We start from the raw sequence: 18,279 nt of genomic DNA, 5'->3' as shown, positions 1-18,279 counted from the left end.
GCTTCAGTATTCAAAGACAGAGGTTCTTTTAATAAAATATTAGCTCTTGTATAAATGAACATGATTGTATATCACTCAGGGGGAAAATTAATCAAGTAATCTATGAAGCACTTGAGGAACTTACTGATGCACTATCCCCCACGTTAGCAATTTTGACCTTTCCTTATTTCCACAACAGTAAGCAACACCAGGACAACTATTACAGTGCAAAAGCTGTGTGATTATCACAACATTTTCCATAATGAATGTCATTTATTAGGGCCTTTTGCCCAATTCAGATGTTTGTATATTATATTCTACCCAGGCTTCTCACAAGCTAACAATTAAGACTTAATTTGTCTTTTCATTATTTACTGGTATCAGTTTATTGCCTTTCAAGTCCAACAGTATATTTTAAAAAGATCTCTTAATGAGCCAAGCACCCCAATATGAGATTGCTCCTGCTGAAAAACTGCTTTACAGTAATCAGTTCCACATTAACCTCTGTAGATTTGACCCTCTCTATATACACTATAGAAGAGGACACTGAGAGGAATACTCTCAGCATACTGAACATACAACAACAGCTATAGTCTTAGGAAGACAAAATTCAGCAAGGCATACTCAATATGACATATTTTAATCACAAGTAATCACAAGTAATCACAAGTAATCACAAGTAATCACAAGTAATCACAAGTAATCACAAGTAATCACAAGTAAAACAAGACTGTCCTCCAAATCAATTAGCAATGCCTTAGGGATAGCAATGCCTTAGGGACTAGAAACAAATCATCAAAAAGCAGATTCACACAAGATCAGCTCATTTTCTTCAGGTGCTGTGCTAATAGGGCTCCATTTAATCACTTGTTACACTGCTCAACAACGGCCAGTATCAAGAACTCTGTAGCAAACAGTTGCTCAAAAGCAGCACTTTAGTTTTAGTGGTGTAGCTAGTCCTCTTCCAAGAGAAATCAACATACCCCATAGAGCTTTAAAATGTGACATAACTGAAGCCCAGGAGAAAATAATTTGTTTTCTGCTCTCATCATATTCTTTTCCCAAAAGACAGTTTTCTTCTACCGTGAAAGCAGATTACTCTTTATACATCTAAATAAACAAAGATCCAATTCACCACTCTGCTGTTTCACTTTTAGACCAACATAACTATCAAAAAAATATAKAGAGAGATATTTTCCTTTGGAACTTTTACCAAAGTTAATAAATCAATAGCAAGATCAAAGCATGCTGACACTTAAACAGAGAACAAATCACAACTACGTAATAAAATCTTCAAGTTAGCAGTGAGAGACACTATGACCAAGCCACTTCATTAGGCATGGTCATKATAGTAATAAATGTAGTGAATTTGGATGACACTAAAAATACAGCAGTGAGAACAAATGCTGAAACATGGAGCCTACAGGCAAAGCATTTTCCAGTATTCTGGGCAATCTGCACTGAGTACAGCATTGCATTAGGCAGAGTGCTGCCAGCAGGGCGAGGGAGATGATCAATTTCCCTAAGGTGAGTAAGGGGTTAGAACATTCGACAAGTGAGGAGAGTTTAAAGAGGGCTGGGTTTGTTCAATCCGGAGAAGAGAAGGGTTGGAGGATCTCAATGTGCATTAATACCTGACAGGATGGGGGAATATAAAGGACCGAGCCACACTCTTCTCGCTTGCACCCAGTGACAGGATGAGAGACAAATGACAGATGCTGAAACACAGGAAATTCCTCTTAAGCATGAACAAAATCCATTCTACCTTGAAGYCATGTATTCTGGGACTATAAATGCATCTTTGAAATCATTCATTCATTTCTGCTCACATCCTTAAAAAGAATGTGCAAGACTAATGGGAAACCAATGGGAACATTTCACCCTTACAAACTTTTGCTAACAAGATCCTGCCCTGTTAGTGGGAGAAGTCRGTACAAGCAATGCAGAGACCCAGATCATATAGAAAAGGCCACAAAGACAAGAGATCATAGCAGTTTCACTCCSGGTCTAATCTTGGTTGCTGAACATTTATTTCATACCATGAAAAATCCCTTTGATTCCTGTCTTCCAGGCTCAGTTAACAGATATAGCAGCTGTCAAAGCAAGAACTTCCCTCAGAAACTGGAAAGGCTGAACAGATACGGAAATCACAACAGTATGATAAACAAGGAATCACACATTCCCTTTTTTATAAATAAAAATCACTTGACAGAACAAAAACAAAACAAAACTTGGCATCCTTTTTCCTTTCAGCTCTCCTTCCTTCTGTCAGTTCCCATCCTGCACTTAGACCCGAAGTTGTCTACAACAAGTGCATCATACCTTTATACCATTAATGTGTACCATACCAATTCCATCTTTTTGGAATATGTGTAGATGTTTTACCATGTTTTTTCAATACTGACTTCCTCTCAATGACTGCTGAGAGCTGATGCAAAGGTGAAAAAAACACCTTCTGAAAGGGTCTCAACAGCCTACCAGAAGGCAGCTTTCAAGGCCGTTTGCAGGTACACCCTGATCTGCTTGCAGCTCTTCCAACTTTCTGTTGTTATATACCATTTATTCTCTTATGCAGATTAAACCTGTTCTTCATTTTACCCTCAGAGAAACCTACTGAGTATCAGATGTGAAATATCAAAAGTATCAAGTTGCTCATTTTTCAAACATGAACAGCACGGTCACTTATTGAATACATTCTGACAGCCTTGTTGCATACTAAACTGCCCTTTTCTGCAGCTCTCACCATCAGTCCTGTATTTCTTTTGCTGTGTTTCCCCTCTGTATACACCAAACAGAACAGTACACMGACCCAATCGCATATTTTCCCCAATGTAATTTCAAAGTATATTGTCACATTGTCATTTCTGCCCTTAAGCAGCATCCATCACATTCSTGATTTTCCTGAATAGTGCATACAAGTTCTGTTCATTGCACACAGCAGAAGTTTACAGTACTCTAATTTACACTGTTTCTGCAAGATGTCAGCTAAATATCAGCTCTGTCAATTCGGTGCCTGTAATGCATTTTAATATCAGTATTACAAATTCATATTGCCAATGATACAAGTRTCTGCTATGGAAGTAATTCAGGCCCTTGTGTCCTCAGTATTTTGGAAAACATCCTAATATTTGTGAAGTTTGACAAAATTACCTTTTGCTTCTACATGTTTAGCTAAATCCTCTTCTGCCTCACTGCAGGATGTACTGTATTGTCAAGAATCAGAATGCAATTTTTCCTGCCTCTTTCCGTCTTATCCTTCACCAGCTTATCAGACACTTGGAATCAGTTAGAATACAAAAACCATTCAAACTACCTGGCTATTACAAACAGGGTAATATTATATATCTATCATTCAGTCTGAAGTCTTTTCACAGGTCTATGTATAACATTTAGTACAAGGTAATATAAGAAATAAGGCAGAACTACTATTAGAGGGGGRGTATGATCAAAATACGATTAGTAACTTGAAACATATAAACAGCTTAGAGTTAGACTACCTAAATAAAATCAAAAATAGTAGAGTTGTATGACAGTGAAGTCAGGACCAACCATGGATAAAATTTAGGAAAAAGTACCAGTGAGAATTAGCCTGAAATTAAATGCCATGATTATGTCARATTACTTTATGTATTACCTTTATTAAGTCAATTCTCATTACATTCTCATGCCCTTGAACATACATACAGCGCCCACACTGTCTTGAAACTTGATTGCTGAACTTCGGTAAGAGATTTAATTTTCTTAACTTCATGTATTTTTATGCATCTTTCTTCTTTTATACTAACTTACAACATCTGCATTTCATTATTAATTCACTCATTTGACTCCATGATTCAGTATGTAAAACTTCTGTTATATGTTATTGTGAACTCCTCCTGTCTGAGGAAAATGTGATTTTCCAGATTAGGTCTGGAGATCAATAGTACCCCGTCACCACCAGTGAATAATGTCTAAGGGTGGTGCACCTAATGAGAGGGCTTTACAGAACATCCACCTGCCTTTCACGCGTGCTGTACAGCACTGTAACAAGAAAAGRGAATAAATGACAGATTCTTCTCTTTCCCCTCCCCCCCAATTTCTTTTTATTCTGTGTCTCCTAACTTCTTAAATGTGCATTTTCCACCAGCTTACTATGTTTAGCTACAGAAAATTGTCAAAAAAAAAGCGTTTTGAGTTTTTAACAGGATAAGAGAAATAACTACTTGGCAATAASTCATTAAAAAACCAAAAGGACATAATGTTTGTTAGCACTGCCTCTCCAATCTTACATCCTCTAAAAAGCAGTCTCAAAGTGATCACATAGACTCTTGCAACACTTTGCTTGGTTCCTACCAGACCGACCTTTCAACAACTATCTAATTGAAGCACTACAGAGTTCAAAGCACCCGAGTCTGACTGACACATAATTACGTGGCTTACCTTATTTGTTACCATTTTCATAGGAGAAATGAGAGTACTATTTTGGAATATCAGCTTTGCATTGGTTTCATAACTATGTAGGGCAAGTTAATGTTGCATTAACCTCAGAAAGCCTTTACTAGAAAACAGGAAACACTTTTCTACTCTTTTCTCCCACATAAACTATTTCTAAAGTTCTCAGAAAGTTACAGTCAGTCTCAGCTTGCACACATAGCATAAGCAAGCAGTAAAAACAGAAACCAAATTAACCCTTCCTTTTATGAGCTAAAAAAGAATATTAATAAACACTTCATTAATTGTTGTCCACTCATTATTCCTTCTGTATTGCAAACTAAAAATGCAGTATGTCTGCATATGTGCTGTATTCATTTATGTTTTATTCTACTCACCAGATTAAGATTTTGTACAGGTGACTGAAGAATTCAGTTAATCTACATACATTGTTAATACTCAATTGCAAATTGCAATGGAGCTATCACAATATGCTGTCATATGATCTTTAAAAATAAAGAAAACACTCCACCAGTTCCTGGACTAAGTTTTGCCAAACTTATCTCATCAGAGAGACAGACATTCTTAATCCCAGAACAGTGTATTAGAGTTGTATCTGTGGCCCTTATTTATTATGAAAAACATAAAAAAYCTTTAGGAATGTTAGTGTTAGAAAGGTGCTGAGATTAGCTCTGATGGCTCTGTAAAAGCTTAGGCTCTCCGCTAAGCTGTTGGTTTTGTCCTTCTGCCTTGGCAGAAACAAAATGTGAGCACTCTGCTGGCACACATTGAGGCGTATTAGTGCAACCCAGATCAACGAATTACAAACACGGATGTAAGATATACAATACCTGAAAAGCAGGACTACTCTCATATACTTTGGCTGCCAGCAAAAGAAAGGTACACAGGGCAAGCAGGGCTTTCAGTTAAGGGAATTGAGACTGCCCAGAGTCACAGTTAAAGCTTATTTTCTTAATACAAAGAAGAAAGAGACACTGCCTTCGCCTCTATCTTTTTTTTAAATCATCTTATTACAATCACCATGACTACTAGAAATAGATCTATAGGAGCTATAGATATTTAAACAGTAGCATCTGTTTATTATTATTTGGCTATACCATATATATTTTGTATCCACTTCAGAGAAATTTATAAGCTTGCTCAGCTTGCAGCTCTTGTTTCACTGAAGCTAGTGGGATGGCCCATGGCATAATGAGCTCTCTGCCACCTTCTCCTCTGCGTTCTCTTTTGCTTAAGTTTTCCTCAGAGAGAGCTCTCATCTGCTGCATGTTTTGCAGCTGCCATTCATGTTCACAGTGACTCTGAGGCATATGCACACTACAAAATCTGAACACATTCAACTTGCAGTCTATAATGTCATTTAGTTATCAGTTACAGCCCCAAGCCAGGTAAGTATTTTGAAGGTTTTTTTTTCTTTAAATGACTATAATACCTTATTAAGATTTCTCACATATTGCTTTTCTAACTTAGCATCATTAACTAATTACTGTCTCAACCTAGGCTTAAAACTAACAGAAATCAAGCTTGAAATGAGATCAAGTCATTAAAAACAGCTAAAGAATATACAGAAGAATTTTAACAATTTTGAAGGAACATTGGTTAAATCGCAACTATCTTTTTTTTTTTTTTTTTTCAGTAGAACCCTGAATCTTTATATGGGATTTTTTTTTACAGATGCACTTCTGAGATACTTTTTAAACTGTATTGTAATAATAATATTGATTTCTATGATGTAGAAATAAGGATAAGGTACCAATAACAAACAATGCATCAACCACTACACAAAACTCAGGAGATAATCACCAACCACAACTAATGGGATACTGAAATAGGTATTCCAATGTTTAAAGTTTGCACTTACCAACCTCCACAGCTCTAGAACAATTGGGGTCTGTGAAGCCTTCAGGACATTCGCATGAATAGAAGTCATCATTTAATCCCGAAAGACAGATGCCACCATTTTCACATGGGTTGGAGTCACACACATCCCCTATGAAAAAGGAAAAAAAAATTCTCAGCTTTTTGCATAACACTCTCCAAGAGTTATGCATAAACTCTTAACTACTGTAGATTACTGATAACTGAGAACAAAAAGAAATGACAAACTAATTCATTTGAATACCTCTCTCAGCTAGTTCTATCTTATTTTCTTTAATGGGACACCTCTTTCATTATTTTCCTTGCTTTTCCATGAAAATATATTGTCTTACAACACTGAAAACCTAAAACTTAAGAAAAAATATAAACACAGACACACACGCTCCTCATATAAAATGATTTAGAATATATGTTTAGAACAGAATTAACCTAGGATTTTATTTAAGTTTCTTTACCAGGTTCTTCACCATCTGACTACTAGCTATTAACTTATGAGCCAAGTGATAAACTAAGAATCATGGCTGGTTACATCCTTATCTGGTCCGTATTTACGTATTTTAAAAATCAGCCAGTAGTACAAATTTAATCTAGATCAGGCATCAGCACACAGCTGTATTTCTGCTGAATACAAAGCATGGCATTTAGGCCAGCAGCATGCCAGTTATAGGAACACCAATTATATGTGATCCCAGCATAAAGCTTAGCAGCACAAAGTAAAGTCATCAAAACCTTTTTTAATGATTTAATTCTAACAGTGAGTTTATACCAGATCACTGGTTTGCATCATATGAGTGTACACATTTCTGCCCAAAATTCTGCCCAAAATAAGGCTAAAAATAACACGTCACTGAGGCTTGAGTTGTTCTTCAGTGAAGACATCTATTTGGGTGATTACAGTTCAGGCTGCAGAAAGATGCAAATTCTGACAGACGAGCCATGGAGTTGTTTCATATGCTCGGTACTTGAACAAGTGTCCTATGCTCCTGGAGAGTACAATATCCTACAGTGATTTCTTATCTAATATTGTATGTTTAACATTGCTTTCATGAGGATATGGTGCTCCTGATGCAAACAGGCACAGGGAGTCTATCCAGCTCTTAAAAACTCAGTTTTAACAATCTAAAACTCACTCACAGACCACCGCAAATCCCACCATCTTATTACAGTTCTAAAAATATGCTGGGGTCAAGTAAAAGATTTAATTTCGTAGAGTTGCTGAAAYGCTCACACCTTCTGACAATATTTGAAATATTTTTCGGAGTTTGAGATCTACGTAAAGTTTGAAGCAAGTCAACAGCCTTACTACTCTGTTAACATCTCCTATTTTCACATAACACAGGATTTCTTATGTGCTATGTCTCACATCTACATTCCAGGAGAACTGTTAATTAGATGCTCTAGACCCCTCAAGGGACAACTGAAAGTAATCCTAAAGCATGCTCTGGGCTTTAGACAGCCTCCATTGCAGATCTTTCCACAGATACTTAGATATATCGTTAGATGCACCACTCATCTCAGAAGATAAGTCTGTGCTATCATTTTCTTTTTTTTTTTTTCTTTTTTTTTTTTTTATTTTGTATGTCAATCACAATCATTGGTATTCATGAATGCAAATTCATATATCTGAAAGTAATACCAAATTGGTTTCCATAAGACATTCTAAATGACCTAATTGTGTCATTTTACACGTGAGGTGTTTGATTTCAGAACTTACTACTGCTATTCTATATTAAATTTACTGTTCTTTAGAAATACTAACAATTTGTGCTGCACAACCTTGTTTTACAGAATTTTTGCAAATGCCACTTAAAGGAGATGGGTAATTTTTTTTTTTTAAAAAAAATTTAAGTAGAATACTTTTTTTATTTAGAAGTTGCTAAATTTTAATATAGAAGGTTTCRGAAAATTGACTGCTTTTCTCAGCAGTATAGCAATGGTGGTAGGATTCAAAGTGTTTTGAATATCTTTCTGACATATATACTTAAAATCAACAGCTCATATGAGAAATGAAATCTAAAATCATGTAAGAAATTTACAAGATTAAAAAATTTCTTTTATTGACCTGTTTGAATTACAAAAAAATAGTTTTTTTATTCTGGGGGGGAGACAAGGGGAAGGAGGGAATCTACCAATTTATGACAAAGATAACCATGTGTCATCCATTTGATATTAATACTTTATCTTGAAGACAGCACAACTGAAGAAATGCAGCTATTTAACAAACAGTCTGTGACTGCTCTGACTATAGTACAAATCATTAGTCTACTTGAATCTAAACTAGTTAAACATTTTTCTAGTCTTGAGTAGTAGCTAAATTATTTGGGTAGCAAATGAGACTTGTCTTTGGCTTCAAGAAGGTTAGCCATTTGCTTGTGAAAGGGCAGCATCAACTAGTCTTACACAACACACAGATGCTTCAAAAAAATGTATTCCCCATAGCATTAATAATTTATCTGGAGGAGGAACACTTGTTATGGGAATCCACTTGGAGTTTTTGAATAAAATGAGAAAGGACRTTTTTATTATGTGCTTCCTGACTTGGTAGTTCTTTCAATTTCAATTATGGAAGACAAGAACCAAAAAGAAAGGTAGACAGTCAAACTACTACTTCCATTTATAAATTTCTTATTGACTGACAAGCAGAATGAAGCGCTTATTTTTATAAATTTCTTATTGACTGACAAGCAGAATGAAGCATTTATTTTTATAAATTTCTTATTGACTGACAAGCAGAATGAAGCGCTCATTCGTCTTATTTGAAGTCTCCCACTGTGACCAAAGCACATATACTTCACTGTGTGGTTTTCATTTGTCTGAAAAGTCATCTTGGCTTCTTTCCTCTCAAGTAAAGTGACCCAGGCTACAGTTTGGGACCCATACAACAGCTGCTGTCTGCTAACAAAAGTCATTTATTTCCATGGTCAGGAAATCACTGCACTAAGTGTTCTTTTGACCCAACTACCTTGGCCCAAATTCTGTCAGTCGCTAGTGTACATACATACATATCCACAAAAGTATAATGAACACAGTACACATGCAGAAAACATGACTATCAAAAAGAGAACATAATCAGCAGTATCACATCTCAAAACACTTAGAGTAAATTCAGACTCAGGCCAGAATTTTAAGTAACTTCATTTGGAAAAAAAATTWAAAAAAAATAAAAACACATATAAAAACCTAAAACAAAAAAGCATGACTGACCTTYTTACAAACAACAAATAATTACGAACAAAATACTGTAAGATTCCACCGTTCTCACCCATTTTATACAGGGATAAGTTATTACTGTCTATATTTGCTGCTTTTGTCTCCTTTTCTTTGCCCATTTTTTCACTGAGGTAATATAAAACAGAGCATGCTATAGAGCACAACCATCATGGGCAGGATAGGATAGTGTGACATGCCTTGCCCATTCTCAGGATTCATGATCATCAAAGAAAGCCTGGAAACCCGAGCAAAGACATTAAAACATGCAGCATCCAAAATCACAGGAAATTAAGAAGAATCATTGAGCCTCTAGACTAGCCCTGTTTTTGAGCACATCAGTTCTTGACAAAGTATCTTTAAGGAAAAAACATAGCGCTTTCTAATTCATATGATAGTTAAAATTACAAAGGAAAACAAACTTTTTTTATATTACTGTTTTAAAAGTTTGTCTAGACTGTGTCAAGGATAATTCAGATGTACCTGGGTCAATATAAAATTACAAAGGAAAACAAACTTTTTTTATATTACTGTTTTAAAAGATTGTCTAGACTGTGTCAAGGATAATTCAGATGTACCTGGGTCAATATACTTGTATTACATTTTTATTGCAAATTAATAAGCAGTGGGCTTTAAAACACCTCAGTTATTAGAGGGAACCTAGAGTGTCAGAAACAATCCGAAGACTAAAAACAATAAAAAAGGCAAGAGGTTGTCCCCCAAAAGACTACCTAGGCTGTTTGATTCACAAAACACAGAAGAGGACTAAGGCTGAAAGTGTGGTATAGTAACTTTGTAGAGGAATAGTTAAAATAGTAACTTTGTAGAGGAATAGTTAAACTTTAGCATGACATTAAATACAAGGCAGAGAAATGAGCAAGTGTACAGAGAAAAGCAATAGCAATGAGCAATAACTCTACTTAAGACTACACATAAAGTTTGTGCAAATTTGCATACTGAAATTAGTAAGACTCACTTAAAAATGTTAGCACCCTCATGACTTAGTGCCTGTGAAATTGTGCAGAACAAAAATAAATGTCACCTTTGAATCAACAATATGCCTCCCAATTTACATTTGTGCCTCTTGAGAGCCCATTCAGGCTGAAATAGTGAAGTCTAATTAGTTACATATTCTATTCAGTTTGATGCACAGAATTTGATTTTAGAGGCTCTGCTCTTAAGAAGAGCTTATGTGGGTGCACTTTATTTTAACCTAACGGGTTATGGGACTTGTTGCCTTTGCAGTACTATGCTGCATATTATGCAATCTTTAGCACAGCAGGAGTTCTAGACCTTAACCTTGGAGTCAGAGGGAACAGAAGAGTAAATGGACCCCCAAATAAAAGACTCTATTYGATTAACTCTTACAGAAATGTGCTCAGCATCCATAACGTACCATAGTGATAGGTAATATGCCCTTTGCAACAGACAAATCTCTGTTCTGACAAATTTCCATGAAGTAAGCAAACACGAAGAACTTTATTATTGAAAAATATAAAGTGACAGTTACCAGTACAGGTTTATTGAAATGTCCTGGAAATGGTCCAATAAAGAATACAAGTGTCAAAAAATATCCATAATTCATGTTTATTTTGTATGTCCTGACTAACCCTGTCCATTTCATCATCAGGTTCCTCAAGCACTAAGCTATGTTACAACACTGTGAAAAACATCCTACAGCTGGTGGTGCCTCTACTCCATCCTCAGGAAAGTCTCAGATAGTAAAACCTCATTGTTCCAAGCTACAAAGATTTGGGCTAAACTAACATAGAGGCCATAGTCTAAGATACATGTCCCACAAAACTGCCAGAACTCCTTAACCACTTTGTTGTATTCACTTCTTTCAGGAGACTTATGCTTTGAAGTGATGTTATACACGTAACCAAGTGCACAGAGGAATCAGGGTGAAATCAAACTGAAAATACCTCAGAATAAACTCTGGATTTGCAAAGAAGGTACTCTTAAAATGCAGAAGATCAGGAGATACTATTTCCCCCCCTTTATCTTTTCCTCACACATTTGATTCTTTCTGAACAATTTCAAAATTTTAGTCAAGAATCAAATCTCCTTCTCACCAGACATAACTACATAGCAAAACTCAAAATAAAATTATGAGATATCTGCACTTTACCAACATTTAAGCTTTTTTAATGTCTGACAAATGAAATAACATTTTTTATGTCAGGCTGCAGGAGAGAAACCGTTCTGTCAAGTCCACCTTTTTCCCTTTATAAAATCATTTTAAGAAAAATCCTTTCAACAAGATGCTGAAAGTACCATTAATTGCTTCTCTCTGCCAGAGGGTACAGGGAGAAAGGTAACAATGCTAAGCAAAGTATTTCACAAACTTTACATTTTATATAGCATACTTCTTAGTTTGAGAAAGCACCACAAGTTATATTGCATGATTCTTCATTATCAAATAGCACAATACTTTGCTTGACAGTAAAGGACAACCTGAAAGGAGAAACTCAACTGGCATATATAAATAATACAGCACATCATGGCGGTAGCAGCCCATCAATCATTGTCACCAACAGAATTCAGTTTATGAAAAAATTGTGCTATGAAGGCTGAAGATGCACTGTGCAAACAAAAAGCTACCATTCTGTACTCATCTGTGTGTATTATTTTGTAAAGCACTCTTAGCAATAGCCAAAATTACAAAGCCCAGTCACCTGCCATCATAACATGCAAATCAACCTGTGATTGCAGTTCATTRATGTCAATGAATGTGAGAAAATGAATTATTTATTCTTATTTGAAGTTATATGTTTATAACAGCATGCTTCCTGGGATAAGAATACATATCAACTGCTGAAGTAACGTATCCTGGATTAGGTGTGTAAGAAGCATTTGAGAAACTATTCACAGAGTTATTAGGCTGAAATGAATATTATTTCCCTAAACCAAAAACCTGCATGTCAACTGTTAATCTTTCCAGTGGAACTGCTATTGTAAAAGTCATTTTCTTAAAACAACTCAATGGTGATCAAGAACAATGGAATATGTCTAAAGAAAGAGCATGCACAAGATCTCAAAAACAGATAGAAAGAAGCAGTAGAAGGAAAGATAGTCTAGATGTCTGGACACATTTTCTGTGTCCAGACATGAAAATTTCACATTTGTCACATTTTCCAGAGAAAGAGCAAATACAGAAGTACCTATGGGGAAAAAAAAAATGCTTATGTATTGCTTTACATATATTTGAATGCATGTTTAATGTACAGTATGTAATATGCATTACATAGTGAAGCAGAGTAAATGACAGATGACAGACATACGTTCTGGGGTGCCTGCCACATATGTAGTTGGGGATACCACATCCTTTCCACATATGGTACATAATGAGCTGAGGTTCYTCAGGTAAGTTCTACATGCAACTCCAGCTTTTGGTTTGGCTATCAATAGAGAAAGGAGAACCATCACTCCTACTCAAAACCCCACCCAAAACAGTACATACATTTTTATTCAATTCCATACATTTGCTACATGAAATACAGGTTATTTAAGCCCTTCCTAAATATTTATTTAGAATTAACATATATTCCCTTTGATGGGAATAAAGTTGCTTGTTATAAACCGATCTCCAGGTAGAGTTGAGAGAGCCTAAAAAACTAAATCCATCAATGGAAACTTGGTCTCTGGATAATAAAAAAATGAGTCTCAGTTCTGATACTCGGAAGAGTAACTAAATTTCAGAAGACAACTGAGAAAGTACATGCTACCAGTAGCAGTTTCACATTAAAAAAAGAATCTAATCGATCTTCAAAGAAAAAGACCTTTAATACTGCCCTGATTTATAGAATCAACCTGYACACTGTCCAAGTTACAATCTATTCCTCCACAGCTAAATCACCGCTGAGAAGCAAAACCATAAATCATTGAAGACACTTGTACAGAGATGCATAATGTGAACATTTTACACTGAACAGAATAGCCAAGCTCTGCAGTCCTTTTAACATATATGTAAACTGCCATTCAAATTAAATGAGGCAGCTAGTAAGTTAACTAAAGCTAAGCTAACTAGTTAGCTAAAATAAGGGTGTTTTTTTTTTTTTAAAGACATCAATAGACTAAAAGTTATTTMCATTCTAATTGCTTTCTAGGGTGATTTTCTCACTATGCAGAGAGGAGGTGCAACTATCTTCCTAACTCAAATACTCCTGGCAGAGTATTCAAATAGTTTCAGAAAATGAATACTCTGATATTATTAGTTCTACAATTCCCCATTTGAATCTGAAAGGAAAATTTACAAGAGAATATTAATTTCAATAAACTCAYGGTTTTATGACAGGTTTCATGACAACTGAGGTACTTGCTACTTTTTTGTGAAAGCCTCTGGGATAAAGAGCCTTGATGTATTTAAAAAACATTTTCTGAAGCTTGTAGCTATGGAAGACAGTTCCAAAACAYCATTTTAACTAGGAATAGAGTTTTCTTTAAAACTTTTTTTCCCCTGTTTTATAATTTATGAAGATACAACAGATGATTTTTGAAAAACTGAAAAATATGAAAATAAATTTAGTTTTAAAAGTAATTATTCCAAATGAAGAATTCTCGCTAGAATATGAATCTAGGACTGAACCACTAATCCTAAGGAAGATCAAATGCTGACTTGAACTTTTGATTTAGACTAATAATATAATACTCTAAAAGTGTGTTTCTGCTTTCTGGGTTAGTATAGAGCCCTAACATACTACCTAGACAGACATATATTATGTCAAATCCCCTTCTGCCTTAAAAAGTATAATCTTTTCCCTTTCTAAATGTCTACTGTATCTGCTACTTTATTCAAGTGAAAGAGTAGTAGGTCACTGTACTTCAGCCTACTGTGTTTCAGCCTTTCCAGGCATCTGATGCTTGACAATACAAAAAATAACTTGAAATAGAAAACAGTTTGAAAAGTAAATTCTTCTCTCTATCATAGGTTATAAAGAGTTCATTTCTATGCCAACTGTTCTTCAGGGAAAAGGAACTATTCCTGTCACTTCAGCTCTTCACTGGTAAGAAAAGGATCAGATGTGATTAAAAAGGAATAGGGTTATATAATAATCTTCTGAATACTTTCACAACTCATGGAAAAGATTTTATACGTATAGKGTTGCGGTTTTTCTTTGCTTGTTTTTAAATGAATGCAGGAAGCTATAGTTGATAAACTAGGATTTGTTCAAGCAGAAGAAACATTCTCTAACTGCTAAGCTAATATTACAAATATTTTATCACCCAACATCCATCCCCAGCCAACAGCATTAATGCTTTACTGCACAAGCAGCGAGGTAGCTGATAAATGCCTTCAATGCATTTACTCTACACCCTACCAATCCCTAACCAATCCAATATCCACTTACCATTGTGTGCAACAAACCTGGCGATCCTACCCAATCTATGGACTCCTCGCGTACACTCATTTGATTCCAGCTGCCATTTATGTCAGCCTCATTTACACATATTTTAGCTATCACTAATCATGTGAATCAACCTATATTGCTGCACCTGATTAGCAAAACAGAGAAAGACTGGTTTATGAAAAGGACAAGAATAGAAGCTTAAATTGAGAATTCATGTATACAAGGCACTTATCTACACTGTTCATCTCTATTAAATGATGTTTTCTCAACTAAAACTTGTAGAATTGATTTTAAGTCATGATGTAAATATATCATCATTTCCCGTTTCACATATAAACTTCAAATTTCTCAATTAATACAATATTCCAATTCTTGCTGGAAATCCCCAAGTTCTACAGACCTGAAAGCTTCTCAGAAATCACCTGGGCTCCTGAAGGCTTTTCAATCAAAAGCTAGCAGATTCATTTGTATATCCATGACCTTGAGACTATCAAGGTAGGCAGCTGAATTATCGCTTTKWGTTAAACTAAATTAAGGGGGTTTTSTTTGTTTTTTTAAATAACTATTCCTTAGCCTCTGGRCTCAGACACATGGCAGCTTCTTCCTTCTCCATCACCTACTGTTCCATGGAAATAAAATCCAGGCACACAGTCAGCAGTCTAGAGGGTACTCTTTTGATATGCTCTTCTTTTTCATAGCAACATAGCAAAAGTAGACTGACATGAGTTAAAGAGCTTTTCAAAATGAACAATTTTAAGTGTTTACAACCTRCATTAGGTAGGTATCTTCTTCCTCATTGACTCGAGGACTGAGAATATTCAGCTTCTCACCTGTTTTGTGTGTTATCTTCAGATGACTCAATAATTTGACAGTATTCTTCAGCTTCAACTTTTAATTTGGCAGCAATGCAAGAAGGAATTACACTCAAATCAACCATTTTACTAACTGTAAAACTATCATTTATGGGCTGTTAAATAATCTAAATTTTCTTTCAGTTTACATCTCATTTTACGTTTCCTATGCCTTTCCTTAAGCTTCATACCTTTTGAGATTAGTGATTTGAAAGCACCAGACTCTATGTATATGTGTATGTGTGTATATATATATATATATTATATATATATATATATATATAAGTGCACATGCACTATATCTGAGATGAAGTTTCATTTTCCCTTTGTTTGCCCTATATTGGATTTCAGGTACTGGTTGCTAGGCAATTACTAGTTCTCAGCAGTGCTGAATTTATCTTTTCTCATCATACATAAATAAAAATGAGCTGAAAAGTTACAGAGATGTAATTATCAGTTTTAAAAACTCTAATCGCTTCATGATGTCCTATCTTATTCAGAAGGAAATACCTTAAAATAATATGAATTCTAAATAAAGTCTCATTACTCTTGGGAAAAGTAGCCAGCGATTTTTCAGCTGCTCCCTGTTTGTAGATGCCCACTATGAAATACTTTTATTTAAAATGTGACAAAGGTATCAACAGTTTTTAAGGTATATCCACTGTTTAATACATCAAGCGAAGCATCTAAAGGAGTAAACACAAAATTTCATATTCTTATTTCAAAATTCCACAGAACCACATCTATAAGTATCTCATAAACCTCCTTGTATATACAGATTTATACCAACACATACATTCTGTTCATTGGTATTTTCATAATCTTGTTAATGAAAAGCAAAACCACCCTGCAACTGAACCAAAATGAATACAGTATTTGGAAGCAACCAAAGGATTCACTTTCTGCTCACTAAGGCACTATTCTACTATTTTAATACTGATGCAGACACTTAACACTCTTTCCTGAACAAACTAAGCGATGCAACCATACGGTTATTTTGAGAGGTTTTTATGATATAGAATTCTGCAGTTAAAAGGAAAGCAAAGATTCCATAGGCTTCTGTTGCTATAGCTAATTGATCTCACATTGTTCCTTTTTTTGGGGGGGNGAAGGGTCATCATTTGGACATGTAAATCTATCACCATGAAATTTCTGTCATAAATACAAAGGAAATGTCACCTAAATAGATAAAGTCAGTTTTCATCATTTTTCACACTCACTTTACAGGACAGAGATGCTACTGATCATATTTAGAATAATAACTATGTAACACAGAGACATGCCCCTCCTATGAAGAATACAAAACAAAGACATTACAGTGTCAGCTACAATAAAGAAGTGATTCTGTTTATTCTGGGTGATGCAGCCAGCAACGGCACAGAGCTCTAGCTCTGCAGATGAGTGATTCATACTCTTTTGATTTTTGTTAAGAGTCTCTAGAAAGATGTACAGATGCTATTTCAACTTATTTGTTCAGACTTTGTTGAAATAGAGAACAAGAATTTAAACTTTTGCGTATCTAGAAACTCATGTAGRGAATGTACAGCATACTGTTACTGCAAGAGGGGCTTATTTCAGTCCTAAAACTTCCCCAAATACCATATAAAATTCTATAAAATTACATATCTACTAGGCAAATGGTAACTAAAGGAATCAAGTTAGAATTTAGGTTTAGCCTTGGAGAGTGCTTATACTACACAGCAGCATGAGTGAGGCAAAGATACCCAAACCAGTGTTTGAAAGGCACACCCATACAGTTCAGGGATTACATTAAAATATTTGGTCTCAACCATCACCCATCTCTGCAGAGTAATCACTTGTGTAACATAACTCAAACCTTAAACTACTGTATCCTCATTATTCTGCAGYTTTGCCCTCTAAAATGTGCATTGTAAGCACAAAAGGCAGACATATACCCACAGAATAGTGCTGCGCTGACTGCCTCATGAACACTTAAAACATCTATGAAGGTTTGTAGGAATGTTAGGTAATAAAATTGTTTGTCAAAAACTTGCACCAGCGTGGTCTCTCTATTAACTGGTTTTGGTAACTATTTTTTTGAGCACAATTAATAAAGCTGCACCAAGAGGGGTAGCAGCTTCATTGTGCATTCTGTTTCTTGGGAGGTATGGTATGAGACCTAAAAATGCAAATTTAGGATTAGTATTTGAAAAARGGAAGAGACGTCAGGAAAATACAAGATTAGGTGAACAGTAAGTTCATAAGTGATTAATGAACAGTATAAAGATATTAAAACAATAGAGGGRCATGAGAATATGATACTTTTGATATACTGTTCTCTAAGATAGATGTTAATTGTAATAATAAAACAGACCCCGTCAATTAAGCTAAAAAGCTATACTGTTTCATTAGAATTCTGAATGTAAATATTTACAGAGAAAAAAGTCTTTGTCTGGCATCTCAAGATAACCAAAATACCTAATCTGGACAAGTGAAGTGCCCTATAATTGCTTTCTGTCTGAAGGCTGAGACATTGGCCTGACCTGCCCATCAATATCCTCAATCCTTACAAGACTCCCCTGCATGTCTTACATCTGAGAAGGAAAACACACACACACACA

The 18,279-nt window shown here is 35.3% G+C and overlaps 1 protein-coding gene across 2 annotated transcripts in view; it reads right to left on the bottom strand.

Moving 5' to 3' along the window:
* The window catches only part of EDIL3 (EGF like repeats and discoidin domains 3), a 219,171-nt gene that overhangs the window by 150,670 nt on the left and 50,222 nt on the right, over positions 1-18,279 (bottom strand). For both annotated transcript variants that reach the window (XM_026035921.1, XM_026035928.1), the window contains exon 2: positions 6,272-6,400. In XM_026035921.1, coding sequence (XP_025891706.1) covers positions 6,272-6,400 — 129 coding nt within the window. The remainder of the gene's footprint in view (positions 1-6,271; positions 6,401-18,279) is intronic.

Source organism: Nothoprocta perdicaria, unplaced genomic scaffold (genome assembly GCF_003342845.1).
Source record: "Nothoprocta perdicaria isolate Ctin4 unplaced genomic scaffold, notPer1 scaffold_1, whole genome shotgun sequence".
In the NCBI taxonomy this organism is placed as follows: domain Eukaryota; kingdom Metazoa; phylum Chordata; class Aves; order Tinamiformes; family Tinamidae; genus Nothoprocta; species Nothoprocta perdicaria.
The sequence above is the reverse complement of the archived record's forward strand: the minus strand, read 5'-3'. Positions and strand labels throughout refer to the sequence as shown.